The sequence below is a fragment of the Lactuca virosa genome, chromosome 4 (genome assembly GCF_052849685.1).
Source record: "Lactuca virosa cultivar CGN04683 chromosome 4, Lactuca_virosa_CGN04683_v6, whole genome shotgun sequence".
Lineage (NCBI taxonomy): Eukaryota > Viridiplantae > Streptophyta > Magnoliopsida > Asterales > Asteraceae > Lactuca > Lactuca virosa.
In genome coordinates, this window is record NC_136429.1 from 457,891,661 (window position 1) to 457,908,668 (window position 17,008).

The 17,008-nt window shown below is 43.5% G+C and overlaps 1 protein-coding gene across 1 annotated transcript; it reads right to left on the bottom strand.

Annotated features, from left to right (window-relative positions):
• Window positions 1-246: 246 nt before the first annotated feature.
• Window positions 247-10,475, bottom strand: LOC145106781 (uncharacterized). The gene is made up of 4 exons (XM_079043709.1): window positions 10,293-10,475; window positions 9,742-10,211; window positions 9,101-9,661; window positions 247-457 (listed from the first exon to the last, which is right to left on the bottom strand). Exons 1-4 carry the CDS (start codon window positions 10,473-10,475, stop codon window positions 247-249), a joined length of 1,425 nt encoding a protein of 474 aa, XP_078899835.1.
• Between the last annotated feature and the right edge of the window lie 6,533 nt (window positions 10,476-17,008).

The window sequence follows — 17,008 nt, forward strand, 5'->3', positions numbered from 1 at the left end:
TGTTATTTGTTATGTCGAATTACCTTGGAAGTACAATTATAAACAAACATTCATGTTATGTTTTAAACTAAAGAAAATAACATTCATGTTTCAAATGAATAACAAACATCATACATCCATGCATTCATTAATGTCATAACTTGGTGTTTTAAAGACACGTTAACAAACTAAACAAGACCATAACATCAAGACACATTTAATAAAGACCTTACATTGTAACTAACATACTCCAAAAACAAAACAACTTTAATCCAAGTCCATTGGTTTGCTTGATGTATCACCTTCACCGTTTTTGCCTGCAACCTTTTTTGCCAACTTTTTCTTTAATATCCTCTCTGACGTTTTCCTTAATTTCAATGTACCTACTTCTTTACCATTCTTCTTAGTCACACCACTTGTTGACCCACATTCACCTTCTCCCGTTTTGAAACCAATTCCACTTCCAGTATCACCTTCACTGTAACATCCAGATTTCCAGGTACATTAATTATTCATTTATTTTGGAGATTGTGGGAGAGACTCGGCGAGTTGATGCTTAGACTCGCCGAGTAGAGTCGCGAATTTCCATCCGGGTTAATGACCGGACTCGGCGAGTCCATACGTGGACTCGGCGAGTCCACGCTGTTTAATGAAACCCTAATTTCTCGGGTTTGGGACCTATTTAAAGGCCCTTATGGCCGTCATTTGAGGTCAGCAGTCCATAGAGAGAAACCCTAGAGTGCTGGAGCGTTTTGAGAGAGAAAGGAAGCCATTCTTGACCATTGAGGTGTTGTTTAGCAAGAAGAAGGAGGTCCTAGCCAAGAGAAAGCAAAGGAGGTTGCTATTCTGAGGATTTGAAGCTAAGATCATTGCATTTGAGGTATTACTTCAGCCCTTCTTCTGTTTTATGAAGAATATGTGGATTTAGGGTTTCTTGAGCCCTTTTCTAGATTGATTTGATGTCCAAATAGCCCCTTCTGGTGATAAGGCTTTGGATCTGGATCCATAGAGGTCCAGAGAGCCTTATTCATCAAGCTTTATGAAGAACAATAGAGGTCATGGCTTTGGGTTAAGGTATTTGGGGATAAATCATCATATATGGTCATATAAGATGTTGCATGTGCATCAAGATCGAGACTTTACGTGATTATAGTGGTTGGAAAGGCCAGATCTATGGATTAGAGGAACAGATCTGACCTCAGAAGGTCGTTTGAGTGTGAGCATGGAATGTACTCGCCGAGTCCATGAGAGGACTCGACGAGTTGAGTCGGGTTGCCCCGCGACTCGCGATCTGTGACGACCCGTGGAGTATAGGGTTGACTCAGTGAGTCAAGAGAGGACCAGGGGCGAAGAGGTCAGGCGTGTACTCGCCGAGTCACCTTAGTGCACTCGGCGAGTAGGGTCAACTGTGACCGTTGACTTTCGTTGACTTTTAGGTTTTCGGTCAACAGTTGGACTTTTGAGTCAAGGAGGGGTACAATGGTCTTTTACCCTTCTGAGGGATCATAGAAGGGGGTTTAATCTAGCCTTTGAGAGCCATTACTTATTGAGGATATTTTATATGTGATTAGGCGGGGGCTAGATCAGTAGATTCGTGTGCGAGATCATCCGAGATACCCGAGGTGAGTCTTCTCACTATACATTACCTAGAGTGGTATTTATGTGTAGACCAGAGGGTCTTGTATGCTATGTGTATGTATGAGATTATGTGCATTGTGTTATATGTATGTTATGTGTTGTATAGACCGGACCGGAGGGTCCAACGATATAGACCGGACCGAAGGGTCCAACGAGTTAGACCGGACCGAAGGGTCCAATGATACAGACCGGACCGGAGGGTCCAATGAGCTATGACCGGACTGAAGGGTCCAACGAGCTACGGGATTGGAGGGTTCCGCTGAGACACATCGGACCGGAGGGTCGTATTGTAGCCTCGAGTGGCGTATGTGTGGCATATGGTATATTGGGGAACTCACTAAGCTTTTATGCTTACAGTTGTTGTGTGATGTGTTTCAGGTACTAGTGAGGATCGCGGGAAGGCGCCGGCATGATTCGTACACACGAGAGAGGATTTATTTATATGAGATCTTGGGACATGTTTTTGTGATGAGACAGAGATTTATTATGACTTGTGATTTTTATGTGGTTGAAAGTATGTTTTGAAATGAAAAATTGTTTTGAAAATTTACGTCGTTACAAGTTGGTATCAGAGCCTTGGTTTGAGGGATTCGGGTGCATCTTCGGATGAATCTGAACTCAAACTGAGGAAAATGAGAAAGTTTTTCATAAATAAACAATTTTTCTAAAAAGAGTAAAAGTTTTGAGAAAGGCAGAAGGAAGAAGTGTGTACGATCACGCAGCGCCCGAACGGTGATTTCCCAAAATACCCTTACATTATGTGTTATGAGATATGATGTGATATGATATGAATGCTGGAGTAGGCTAGGTAATCATATTAGGACTAGAGTGGCCTGATTTGTGATGCCTTAGCCTAGGAATGATTTTGCTGCTATGTGATGCTTGAGAGCGAATAGGTAGCAGTGAGGAGCTGTCGAGAGGTCTACCGAAGGGTAGCCTATGCCAGTGAGATATAGTGTACTGGTGATCTGGGATCCAAGGAGGGGGACTTAGAGTGAATGCTGATGCAGTGTGGACGGTAGTATAGGGCCCGTACTACTGAAGACACCGGAGCAGTGCGCACCCTAAGTAAGAATCCATTGGGTACTAAGGAGCAAGTAGGGTTGAGTTATCGAGTGCGAGTATACTCGAGCGAGTCTCTGATATCTTGTGTTGTATTTCAGAGAGACATCATGGTTGGGACACGCCACCGGCCAGGGACTAGTGAGGGGGTTGTGAGCGATGAGGAGCTCCGCCAGATGATTCATGATGAGGTGGTTGCTGCCATCCGCACTGAGATTCCAAAGATGTTCGGGTCTATCAAGACCACGTTGATAGAGACTTTTGATGAGTGGTACGCCGCTCTTACTGATGCAGCAGTTGCTGCGGCCACCGCAGCCGTCGCTGCTGCCAGGCCGCAGGGGGTGACTCGTTGCTGTACAGAGAGTTCAGCAACACGAAGCCACCAGAGTTTGATGGGACGCAGGATCTGATTGCTGCTATGAGATGGATCACCGATATTGAGGGTTGTTTCTATACCTGCTCGTGTCCAGGTCATCTGAGGGTTCGGTTTGCGCTGAACCAGCTTCGCTTGGGAGCGAAGGACTGGTGGAAGTTTGTGACGGCAGACTTCACTACGGTAGAGCTGACTGCGGTGACCTGGGAGAGGTTCACCACGATGTTTCGAGATGAGTATGTTCCTCCGGTGGAGAGGGAGCGATTGGCCCAGGAGTTCTTGACCCTCAAGCAGGGTACTGATTCGGTTACGGTGGTTACCCGAAAGTTTCATGAGAGGGCGATGTTCTGCCCTGAGCAGGTGTCTACTGAGCAGGCACGTATGAGCCGGTACTTGGGCGTTTTGAGGAGGGATATATGGGAGTTCGTGTCGAACTCGACTTACCAGACATTTGCTGAGCTCCAGGCAAATGCCTGGAAGAGGGAGATTGAGCTGGAGACGCAGGCCAGGGAGGAGGCCGAGTCTCAGAGGGTGGATCGGCGGCCGGCACAGTCTCAGCCGGCAGCCAAGCGGGCAAGGCCCGCTGATTCGAGATCTGGGGGTCCGAAGGGCCGCACTTGTGGAAAGTGCGGCAAGAGCCACGAGGGGACGTGCAGAGCTGGGGTGTGTTATAAGTGTGGGAAGGAGGGGCATTATGCGAGCGACTGCCCCAAGGGATTCTCGGTTTGCTTTCATTGCAACCAGACCGGCCATCGGAAGGCCAAGTGCCCACAGCTACTGCAGGGATCAGCGCAGGGATCTACGCCTGCTGTTCGAGCTACAGAGAGTCGGCCGGCGAAGGCCGAGGCACCGAAGGCTCGCGGGAGAGCCTTCCAGTTGACAGCGGAGGAGGTCCGCGCAGCACCCGATGTGGTAGCTGGTATGTATTCTTTCCTCTGTTTATTTTGAGTTTGTGATGTTATGCTTATTTTGAGATATGCATAGGTACATTTCTTGTGTGTTCTGTACCTGCTTTGGTGTTGTTTGACTCGGGTGCGAGTCGGTCATTTGTGTCGATAGCGTTTAGTCGACACATCAGTGTTCAGCGAGAGGCGTTGAGTCGACCTCTACGAGTTTATATAGCCGACGAGCGAGCAGTGTATGCTACGGATGTGATTCGGGGATGTGCGCTCGAGATCTTCGGTGTCGAGTTTCCTATTGATCTGGTCCCGATTGCGATGGGGGACGTATGTGTTATAGTGGGTATGGATTGGTTGAGCCGATTTGGGGCTGTGATAGACTGCGAGCGACAGTTGGTGACGATACGAGACCCCAGTGGGGGAGTACTTACGGTGTACGGCGAGGGTACCCGTTCTGGGTCAGCATTTTGTTCGGCCGCTAGAGCGAGGCAGAATCTACAGCAGGGCTGTAGTGGGTTTGTGGCTTATGTGGTGGATACGAGAGTAGATGCAGAGAGACCGAGGTCGGTCGATGAGGTTCCGATAGTGCGTGAATTCCCGGATGTTTTCCCCGAGGAGTTGCCGGGTGTGCCTCCCGAGAGGCAGGTAGAGTTCCGTATTGATTTGGTTCCGGGGGCAGTGCCTATCGCCTTGCGCCACCAGAGATGCAGGAGTTATCCTCGCAGCTTCGGGAGCTGCTGGGGAAGGGGTTTATACGGCCGAGTAGCTCGCCGTGGGGAGCGCCGATCCTTTTTGTCAAGAAAAAGGATGGTTCACACCGGATATGCATTGACTACCGGGAGCTGAACAAACTGACGGTCAAGAACCGTTACCCCTTACCGAGGATCGACGATCTATTCGATCAGTTGCAGGGAGCGTCTTGGTTTTCCAAGATCGATTTGAGGTCTGGATATCATCAGATGAGAGTACGAGATGAGGATATCCAGAAGACAGCGTTCAGGACTCGTTACGGGCATTACGAGTTCGTGGTGATGCCTTTCGGGCTCACCAATCCACCGGCGGCGTTCATGGATCTCATTAACAGAGTATGCAAGCCGATGTTGGATCGTTCGGTGATCATGTTCATCGATGATATATTGGTGTATTCGAGATCCAGAGAGCAGCATGAGGAGCATTTGAGAGAGATACTTGGAGTTTTGAGATCGAGGAGGCTCTATGCCAAATTCTCCAAGTGCGATTTCTGGTTATGAGAGGTCCAGTTCCTAGGGCACCTCGTTAACCAGAATGGGATATTGGTCGATCCGGCCAAGATTGAGGCGGTCATGAGTTGGGAGGTGCCGAGATCTCCCACCGAGATCAGGAGTTTCCTGGGATTGGCCGGCAACTATCGGAGATTTATCAGGGATTTCTCCAAGATCGCCGTGCCACTCACCAGGTTGACCCGGAAGGGTGTTGCTTTTTCATGGGGCCCAGAGCAGCAGGCCTCCTTCGAGACACTTCGCCAGAGACTGTGCGAAGCCCCGGTGTTAGCCCTTTTGGAGGGGATGGAGGACTTTGTGGTGTATTGTGACGCATCGATATCGGGGCTGGGAGCAGTGCTGATGCAGAGAGGGCATGTGATAGCATACGCATCGAGGCAGCTGAAGCCTCACGAGACGAGGTATCCCACCCACGATCTGGAGCTGGGGGCAGTAGTGTTCGCCCTCAAGATCTGGCGTCACTATCTGTATGGGGTTCGGTGTACCATATACACGGACCATAAGAGCTTGAAGTATTTGATGGATCAACCCAACCTGAACATGCATCAGAGGAGATGGTTGGATGTGGTGAAGGATTATGATTGCGAGATCCTGTACCACCCGGGCAAAGCTAATGTTGTATCTGATGCCTTGAGTCGCAGGGCGGAGAGTGCCCCGATACGAGATGTTTGTATGAGATTGACAGTGATGACTCCGGTGTTGGACACCATTCGAGGGGCTCAGACTGAGGCCATTAGACCGGAGAACCGTTAGAGAGAACGGATTATCGGACAGGTATCGGAGTTCGTTACCGATGGTCGAGGACTTATGACCTTTCAGGTTCGAATTTGGGTACCGTTTGTGGGCGGAATGCGTACCATCTTGATGGAGGAGGCGCAGAGATCGAGGTTCTCGATCCATCCCGGGGCCACTAAGATGTATTTGGACCTGAAGAGAGAGTATTGGTGGCCCTGTATGAAGAGGGATGTTGCATGGTTCGTTGAGAGGTGTTTGACCTGTCGCAGGGTTAAGGCCGAGCACCAGAGACCGCATGGTAAGTTACAGCCGTTGGAGGTTCCCGAGTGGAAGTGGGAACAGATTACCATGGATTTTATCACCAAATTGCCGAGGACTGCAAGGGGCGTCGATGCAATTTGGGTGATTGTGGACAGGTTGACAAAGAGCACTCATTTCCTTGCTATCAGTGAGAGCTCTTCAGCTGAGAGGTTGGCAGAGTTGTACGTGAGGGAGGTGGTATCACGGCATGGAGTGTCGATCTCGATCGTCTTAGATCGAGATGTGCGTTTCACTTCCAGATTCTGGAAGAAATTTCATGAGGAGTTGTGTACGAGGCTGCATTTTAGTACCGCATACCACCCACAGACAGATGGGCAGAGCGAGCGGACGATTCAGACGCTCGAGGACATGCTTAGGGCATGTGTATTGGACTTCGGAGGAAGTTGGGACATGTATTTACCCTTGGCTGAGTTTTCCTATAACAACAGCCATCATTCGAGCATTGGTATGCCACCCTTTGAGCTGTTGTATGGGAGGAGGTGTCGGACTCCCATTTGTTGGGGTGAGGTCGGGCAGCGTGTGATGGGTAGTACAGAGATAGTACTTCAGACGACTGAGCAGATTCAGCAGGTCAGGCAGAGGTTACTGACGGCTCAGAGTCGTCAGAAGAGCTACGCAGACAGGCGTCGCTCGGAGCTCGAGTTTCAAGTTGGAGACTTCGTACTCCTGAAGGTATCTCCTTAGAAAGGAGTGATCCGATTCAGGAAGAGAGGTAAGTTGGGGCCTCGGTATATTGGTCCTTTCAGGGTGACCGCCAGGGTGGGCAAGGTAGCATACCGCTTGGAGCTACCTGCGGAGTTGAGTCAAATTCATGATACTTTCCACGTGTCTCAGCTGAGGAAGTGTATCGCTGATGAGTCGGCAGTGGTTCCATTAGAGGACATTCAGGTGGATGCGAGCATGAACTATGTTGAGAGGCCGATCGCGATTCGGGATAGAAGGATCAAGACTTTGAGAAACAAGGAGGTGTCATTGGTTCAGGTCCAGTGGCAACATCGGAAGGGTTCCGAGATGACCTGGGAGTCGGAGTTAGAGATGCGCGAGCAGTATCCAGAGTTATTTATGGAAAGAGACTTCGAGGGCGAAGTCTGATTCTAGTGGGGGAGAATTGTAACATCCGGATTTCCAGGTATATTAATTATTCATTTATTTTGGAGATTTTGGGAGAGACTCGGCGAGTTGATGCTTAGACTCGCCGAGTAGAGTCGCGAATTTCCATCCGGGTTAATGACCGGACTCGGCGAGTCCATACGTGGACTCGGCGAGTCCACGCTATTTAATGAAACCCTAATTTCTCTGGTTTGGGACCTATTTAAAGGCCCTTATGGCCGTCATTTGAGGTCACCAGTCCATAGAGAGAAACCCTAGAGTGCTGGAGCGTTTTGAGAGAGAAAGGAAGCCATTCTTGACCATTGAGGTGTTGTTTAGCAAGAAGAAGGAGGTCCTAGCCAAGAGAAAGCAAAAGAGGTTGCTATTCTGAGGATTTGAAGCTAAGATCATTGCATTTGAGGTATTACTTCGGCCCTTCTTCTGTTTTATGAAGAATATGTGGATTTAGGGTTTCTTGAGCCCTTTTCTAGATTGATTTGATGTCCAAATAGCCCCTTCTGGTGATAAGGCTTTGGATCTGGATCCATAGAGGTCCAGAGAGCCTTATTCATCAAGCTTTATGAAGAACAATAGAGGTCATGGCTTTGGGTTAAGGTATTTGGGGATAAATCATCATATATGGTCATATAAGATGTTGCATGTGCATCAAGATCGAGACTTTACGTGATTATAGTGGTTGGAAAGGCCAGATCTATGGATTAGAGGAACAGATCTGACCTCAGAAGGTCGTTTGAGTGTGAGCATGGAATGTACTCGCCGAGTCCATGAGAGGACTCGACGAGTTGAGTCGGGTTGCCCCGCGACTCGCGATCTGTGACGACCCGTGGAGTATAGGGTTGACTCAGTGAGTCAAGAGAGGACCAGGGGCGAAGAGGTCAGGCGTGTACTCGCCGAGTCACCTTAGTGCACTCGGCGAGTAGGGTCAACTGTGACCGTTGACTTTCGTTGACTTTTAGGGTTTCGGTCAACAGTTGGACTTTTGAGTCAAGGAGGGGTAAAATGGTCTTTTACCCTTCTGAGGGATCATAGAAGGGGGTTTAATCTAGCCTTTGAGAGCCATTACTTATTGAGGATATTTTGTATGTGATTAGGCGGTGGCTAGATCAGTAGATTCGTGTGCGAGATCATCCGAGATACCCGAGGTGAGTCTTCTCACTATACATTACCTAGAGTGGTATTTATGTGTAGACCAGAGGGTCTTGTATGCTATGTGTATGTATGAGATTATGTGCATTGTGTTATATGTATGTTATGTGTTGTATAGACCGGACCGGAGGGTCCAACGATATAGACCGGACCGAAGGGTCCAACGATATAGACCGGACCGAAGGGTCCAATGATACAGACCGGACCGGAGGGTCCAATGAGCTATGACCGGACCGGAGGGTCCAACGAGCTACGGGACTGGAGGGTTCCGCTGAGACACATCGGACCGGAGGGTTGTATTGTAGCCTCGAGTGGCGTATGTGTGGCATGTGGTATATTGGGGGAACTCACTAAGCTTTTATGCTTACAGTTGTCATGTGATGTGTTTCAGGTACTAGTGAGGATCGCGGGAAGGCGCCGGCATGATTCGTACACACGAGAGAGGATTTATTTATATGAGATCTTGGGACATGTTTTTGTGATGAGACAGAGATTTATTATGACTTGTGATTTTTATGTGGTTGAAAGTATGTTTTGAAATGAAAAATTGTTTTGAAAATTTACGTCGTTACATTCACCCTTTCCTTTTTTCCCCCTTTGCCCTTTGCCCTTGACCCTTCCCTTTCTTTAATGCACTAGTTTCACCTTCACCTTCTGCCTTCCTTTTTTTGACCTGACTTTTTTGGGCTTTTGACACTGCATCACAGGTTGACTTATTGTGGCCTGATTTCTTACAAACACCACAGACCATCTTTTTCCCTGCCTTGGATACTCTGTGTGATCCACTAACCTCAGTACTGTCCCTCTTTCTCTTAGTAATGGGTCTCCCTGGCATCTTCCTTTTCAAAGGTGGCAAAGGTGGTATGTAGTCTGTTGGGGGCCACATTGCACTCCCATTCATGCTACCTATTGAGTACTTGTAGGTGTTCATATAAAAGCAAGCACGATATAAAGGATCAACAAATGCCTCTACATCTCTATTTACATAACTAATGGCTGCCACTGAGTGTACACACCCATACCCATTCATTTGCCAAATCCTACAAGTACATGTTTTCTTTTCCAAATCAACTCCATAGGACTCTCCTAAGTTTCTTGTTTCAAATGTATTCAGGCCACTAGGAAGCACTTGCCAGTACCTACAAATAATCACAGTTAGCATGGCTAATAAAGTACATTGGTTGGATCTTCAATTCATTTATGGTGAATATTAAAGTACCTTTGTTGGATCTTCAATTCATTTATGGCAAGCCTTATGTTTGGACATACATCAAAGTGTCCCCATCCACTTCCTTTCTGCCTTAAACTACACATCCTCTGCATCACATATAGTCTAATATCCTCCAACATTGAAATAATTGGCTTCTTCCTAACATCCAATATAACATTGTTAAAGCTTTCAGACAACCCATTCTCAACTGCATCACACCCCCTTCCTATTTGAAAAAATGCTCTTGACCATGAGTTTGGATTCCTTCCCATAAGATGCACATAAGCAGCAGGGCTAATCATTTGAATCTCTTTCATTGCAGAATTGAAAAGAGGTTCAGTTGAGGCCTTACAAGCCTTCCAAAATAATTTTTCATATTGAGCCCCAGGGAATTTCTTCTTGAAATTGGAAAGAACATGTCTGGCACATTGCCTATGTTCTATCTCTGGAAATAAATCTTTAACTGCTTCAATTATCCCCTGCATTTACATCATCATAATATTCAGAAGTATATCACATTTGAAAGAAATTAGGTATGACATTATAAAGTAGAAACATACCTTATGTTGATCTGACATCAATGTATTACCAAACCCACCTTCAAGATGCAGATCTTCTTGCAAGTTTTCTAAGAACCATTTCCAGTTGTCTTTATTTTCAACACAAACTACAGCCCAAGCTATTGGGTATATATGATTGTTACCATCCCTACCAACAGCACATAATAACTGACCAGTACACATTCCTTTTAGAAAACACCCATCTAAGTTTATTATCCTTCTACAAACACTTCTCCAACCCTCCTTTAGTGCATGAAAACATATATATTGATGGGTTTTATGCATAAGAACAATCATATGTGCTCATACAAACCCTAATGCTTGGATCTAGGTTTCTCTATTGTACATGTAATGAATCCAAGACTTACAAACCCTAGATCTATCAAATAAGAACTGAAATAAGGGTTTAGTAATTACCTTTGATTATTATATAGCAATAACAATCAATCCTTGCTTTGATTGGCTTCAGAAAGCTTAGTGCCTCAAGTGTTGCACCTCTAATGGAGTCACAAACACCACTAAGCAACTTGGATGAAGAGGGAGAAGAGAGGAGGCACCAAAAACGGCTGGAAACCCTAGAGGAACTCTTAGCCACGTTTTTGGGGCATAGGGGTCCTATATATACATGTAGGCTATTAGGGTTTGCAACTAGGAAACCCTAATCTGACTGCTTAAGCCCTAAGCAGTCCAATGGACCATTCCAAAAAGCCCTTGGACGATTTCTTTATGGTCCTTCATATAGAATTCGTCCATTGCCATCTAATGGATCCTAAGCCCAACTTTGTAACTATCTTATAATTACAATATCAGTCCCCTTAATTTAATTAATCTCTTTTAGTCACAAAATTAATTCTTAATTAATTCTTGACTAATATTAATTAAACAATATGATTTCTCCTTTAATATATTATTCTTATAATATATTAATAAATCATAATTAAACCTTTCTCTCTCCTTAATTCATCCTACATATTGCTATGGTGAAGGCAACCCAAAATGACCATGCTCATAATCGGGTCAAGTACATACCAAAATAGTTATGGACTTAGACATTAATCCAACAGTCTCCCACTTGGATAAGTCTAATAACTATTTTTGCATAACTTCAGAACCTGATCAGCAATCGTAGCTTTCAAAAGCCGCTGTCAACTCTGATCTTATCAGATACGCGTGTCCTTTAGATAAGGTATTATATATTCCTCCATTCTACAAGATATCGTATAGACATGAGACATGGATTGAAATCATTCTCTCAGTCTATGTGTCGTTTCCCGATTTCCGATTTATGACGACTGACTAATTGAACAAATCAAATCAGTCCTGGCCCGGCCGAGCACTTTCCTTTGTCATCACTAAATCATCGAGGGGCCCACAGATATCGCTTTTATCCCACCTTGGGTAAAAGGAATGGATAAACTTTGACTCAAATGCTTGCTTGCACCTACTAATCGAATCACACACAACAATAAGTTTTATAACACCAAGTTACTGGTGCGTTTACTTATCATCAATGTGCAACCGACCAGCAAATAACAACTCACACGTCTCGGTTTCAAGAATATACAATGTTATCGTCTCACCAATCACTCGTGATAAAACCATGAATTGATTCAAGTGAGCGTGGGTTTAATCCAATACTTTAATCTTATCAAAGCACTCATGAACTCTGCAGCAAACTTGTGCCATGTCTAAACACTTTAGACAATCTACAGACAGATTCATGACAGTCTTCCTTCATACTTACTTCCAACGTATGACCGACTGTGGAGGTTCGAATAACCTAGTTATTCTGGAAGTCAAAACATGCAAAATGAAACGCAATAATAATATTAATCCTATATGGTCCCAAAACTTTTGAGCGTAAATAAAAACACTTTTATTTAAACACCATATTGATTACTCATTATTCATTTCTTACTGTTTCAGAAAATCAACTTATTACTCGAATTATAACCACAATTGTCCCATGCTCCAAGCATGCACACTTTGGTTTCCTATGGTCCATACTTTGTGAAATAGATCAATTGAAACTTTTCCAATGAAACTCATTTCACAATCCAAAATCCTTATTATTAGTATAAGAATACCAAATTCTTACCACTTTTAGAATATGTCAGATTCTAACATTTTATGCAATGATTCTTTCGTAATGTCACAGCACGGAAGTCACCAAGACCCGGCTAATGAAATTACAAGGTATTCTATCGGAAATTGTTACAAGACAATTCCATAGACGTGAAGTCTCAAATTCAAAGTACATTCCTTTGAACATCCTTCTCGCATAAAAGTTTCTAATCGAGATATTGTTGGATAAGGTGTCTAAGTCCATAACTATTTCTGGTATGTACTTGACCCGACCCGGCATGGTCCATTTGGGTTGCATGGCATCATGCATTTGGATAGACTAAATGAGAGAAATAACACTTGTGGTTTATTAATATATTATAAGTTCTAATATATTAATAGTATTATTTAATTAGTATTGATCAAGAATTAATCTAGGATTAATTGAGTGATCAAAAGATGACTAATTAAATATATGGGTTGATCATGTAAATCATCCATAACTTATATAGTGGGCTAAAAGGCTCCATAGATAATCAAGTTGGGTTAAACCCATTGAATGCTCCATGGAGGCTCCATGGGAGTTACAAACCCATGGGTCATGGAAATGAAGAGTCATGCCACATTAGGGTTTACATGGTGTAACCCTAGATGTGACACACTATATAAGCAACATGTTCTCCACCAAAATCGGCGGCACACAAGAATCAAGAGGGCTAGAGCCAATTTTGCAAGTGTAATATTCTCTCAAAAGTTTACTCCAAAAGCATTTGGTGTTGTGTGAAGCATTTGAGGCATCACACTTGGGGTGCTAGGCTCACAAGGTTTCAAGGATCATAATCAACAACAAGGTAAGTTATTCTATCTTTCATTCAAGTTAAAAATGTTCCCCATGTATGCTAGATAGGAATATAACCTTGGAATTCTACTTTGCATGATTATTAGACAAACATAGATCCAAGGTTATTAGGGTTGCATGTACACTTAGGAAGTGTTAGAATGCTCAAAACCCATCAGTGGTATCAGAGCCTAGGTTTGTTTGTTGTTTTTTTTTTGTGCAAACAACTTGAAAAAAAATCATTTTTTCTGTTTTCTGCTCGAATGAAAGTTTGCACTTTTGTTGCTGGAAATGGACTAGAAACATTACCCTAAACTGTTTTGATGTTTTAAAGCTTGTTTTAGATGGTGTAATGTTTATGCTAATCCATTTACAATGGCAATTATTAAAATTACAAGTTTTTTTTAAGTGTAATTTTTGATTCTTGAAAGTGTTCATATTCATGTTCTTGAACTTATGAAGATTAGATGATCATAGGAATTGTTTGTAACCTTCATGGTAGTTTAATTCATGATCATAATGTGTTTTAATGGAGTCCATAACTTGTCCTCAAGTTATGGAAAACCAAAAGTCTCACTTTTATTAAAGCCATTAAAAGAACACAAGAGTTATAAAAATGAAGAGTCTTCATTTTTATTACTCAATTAATTCATAAGTTATAAGAAATGAAAAGTTTTGGAAGTTTACAAAACTTGCCCTCAAGTTTTGGAACATGTAAAGTCTTGATTAAAACTTTAGTTCCAACCCTTAGAATTTTAAAAGTTAAAATTCAACCCTTATACTTTATAATATTATAAGTTACTAATATATATATATATATATATATATATATATATATATATATGTATAACAACAAGTCGTCTTACCGCTAGTACGCCTCATTCACGAAGCCGGTCTATAAGGGGGGTATAAGGTTGTTGCCTATAAAATGGCAACTTAATGGGTGTCCACTCTCACCCACCGCTTCCTTGATCGGTGGAGGGTCGTTAGCCGAACGGGTAAGACAAGGACTTATAAATTCTCATTAAAAGTATGATGAATATTATAAAGTAACTAAATGCTTTTATTAAATTCCCAATCTTAGTTACTTTAGGAAAATGTGAATAAGGTGCTAATCCATGAAATTACACTTTACACTTTGTTTAAGTCGTTGGTGGAGCGTGTGTGGTTAACCGGCACACTAACTTGGACTTAACAAGGTAGGTAAAGGGTGACTTAAGGTTTACCATAGCATCGGTGGAGCGTGTGTGGTTTACCGGCACATCGATTGAGTGATAAACCTTGAGGGTACCAAGTGATTTGCATGGTTACTTCACACCTCGTTTTGTGATCCTCGGTATCCCAGTCACAAAACTTGGAGGGCACACTCGAGATTGAAACATGCCTTTGAAAAGTTCATTGAATCTCAAAAGAATCTAGGAATTTCTAAGAACCAATTAAAAACCTAATATTTATATTTCGTTTTTTATGGTGGAAATTGGTGAATCGTCATTCACCTACCTTTCAAATATGTTATAGCTTGGATTACGGCATACCTCTTCTAAGTTATAATATATTGTGATTGGATTCTAGCCTTAATATTACATTTGGGTGTTTTATTAAGGACTCTCTTAATATCTAAACTAATCTTGTTCTCTTCTTTCAGATGTCTTCAAACAATGCTGCTTCTGGCTCTAATCCTAATGGCTCCTTTACCCTTATGAACTTGTGTGGGAAAGTCACTTTTGATGGATCCAACTTCAATGAATGGATCAGAAACATCAGGATGATTACCCGCTATGAGGACAAAGAATATGTCCTTGACAAGGAGCTTAAGGAGATTGATGAGACCACTGCAACTCCCCAGGAGATCGCTGACTTCCGGGCACATGAAAGGGATGCTACAAAAGTGGCATGCATCATGTTGGCCACCATGACAGCGGAACTCCAAAAGTCCTATGAGGACTTCTACCCTTTTGAAATGCACCAAGATCTGATGGAAAGATACCATCAAAGTGCACGACAAGAGAGGTATGAAATCATATGCTCTATCATAACAACCATGATGAAGGACGAGGAATCCGTCACGAGCCACATGCAGAAAATGCAAAGGTATGTGGATCGGTTGCTAAAGCTTAATGTGAACTTCCCTGAGGAGCTTGCAATAGATATCATTTTGCACTCCTTACCATCGTGCTATGATCAATTCCGCATGACATATCACATGAATAAGGAAGAGGTCACACTCAGCAAACTTCAGGGACTCCTCAAGACCGCAGAAACAGGTCTTAAGGGTAAGTCAGTTGTTAACACTCCTACTCCAAACTCCGCCCCGGTTTTGGCAATCAGGAAAAGTCGAGGGAAGAAGAGGAAGAGCTCTTCGAAGGGTACCAAGGCTAGGACCCTTGATGGCTCTTCTTCAAGTGGAACCAAGAAAGGTTTCGTCACTCCTTCTTCTGACCCAAAAGAGGCTGAATGCTTCTATTGCCATGAAAAATCACATTGGAAGCGGAACTGCCCAAAGTACCAGCAAGATGTGAAGGATGGGAAAGTTAAACCCAACCATGCAGGTATTTACACTATCTTATCTAATAACTCACCCCATTCTAACTCTTGGGTCCTTGATACCGGTTGTGGTATTCATATCTGTTCTGATTTGCAGGGACTAAGAAGAAGTGAGAATGTGGAGCATGGAAGAATAAAATTAATCATGGGGAATAGGAAAGCTTTACCTGTCACCAAGATTGGAGTTTATACTTTATCGCTAAGTAGTGGGTTTAGTTTAGATTTGAATAAATGTTGTTATTCGCCAGAAATGGCAAGAAATATTATTTCCTTTCATGCATTGTATAAACAAGGTTTCACCTTTTCATTTGATAATGAAGTTGGTTCGATTAATGCTTTCTTTAATAATGTTCTTTATTTTAAAGCATTACCTTGCGATGGTGTGTATGAAACTATATCTGTGATTGATAACTTAGGAAATAATGTATTGTGTATTGATTCTGTTAATAATAATAACTTGGATAAAGCATCATTATGGCATTGTCGTCTTGGACATATAAGCAAGAAACGCATAGGCCAACTCCAAAAGGATGGAGTCTTGCAGTCATTTGACCTAAAGTTAGATGATAGTTGCGAATCATGCTTACTTGGAAAAATGACAAAGTCACCCTTCACAGGTTCTTGTGAGAGGGGTGAAGGTTTGTTGGATCTTATACACACGGATGTGTGTGGGCCCTTCAAACATGCCACAAGGGATGCTAATCGTTATTATTTGACTTTTACTGATGATTACAGTAGATATGGATATGTCTACTTAATCAAGCATAAGTCAGAGACTTTTGAGAGGTTTAAAGAGTTTAAACAGGAAGTCGAGAATCAATTGGGCAGGAACATTAAGATGCTTCGATCCGATCGAGGTGGTGAGTATCTTAGTTCAGAGTTCCTCGACTATCTTAGGGAATGTGGGATTGTCTCACAATTGACACCTCCCAGGACACCACAGTTGAATGGTGTAGCTGAGAGGCGTAATCGAACCTTGTTGGATATGGTTCGTTCCATGATGAGTCGAGCTTCGCTACCAATCTCATTTTGGGGGTATGCCTTAGAGACTGCCGCCCATATCCTTAATCTAGTTCCCACAAAGAAAGTTGCCAAAACTCCTCATGAGATGTGGACTGGTAAAGTACCCAAACTAGACCACATTAAGATTTGGGGTTGCGAGGCTTTCGTGAGACGCGAGACTCATGATAAGCTCGAACCTCGAAGTGAGAGGTGTATTTTCATCGGCTACCCACAGAAATCCTTTGGTTACCTCTTCTACAGACCTAGT

Bases quoted from the DNA above. Each gene is read 5' to 3' on its own strand.
- LOC145106781 (XM_079043709.1), bottom strand. From the start codon at position 10,475: ATGTGTACTGGTCAGTTATTATGTGCTGTTGGTAGGGATGGTAACAAT. The intron at 10,212-10,292 runs GTATGTTTCTAC...ATGTAAATGCAG, and splicing joins TGATGTCAGATCAACATAAG to GGGATAATTGAAGCAGTTAA. The intron at 458-9,100 runs GTGAATGTAACG...TGGATGTTACAG, and splicing joins AAGGGGGAAAAAAGGAAAGG to TGAAGGTGATACTGGAAGTG.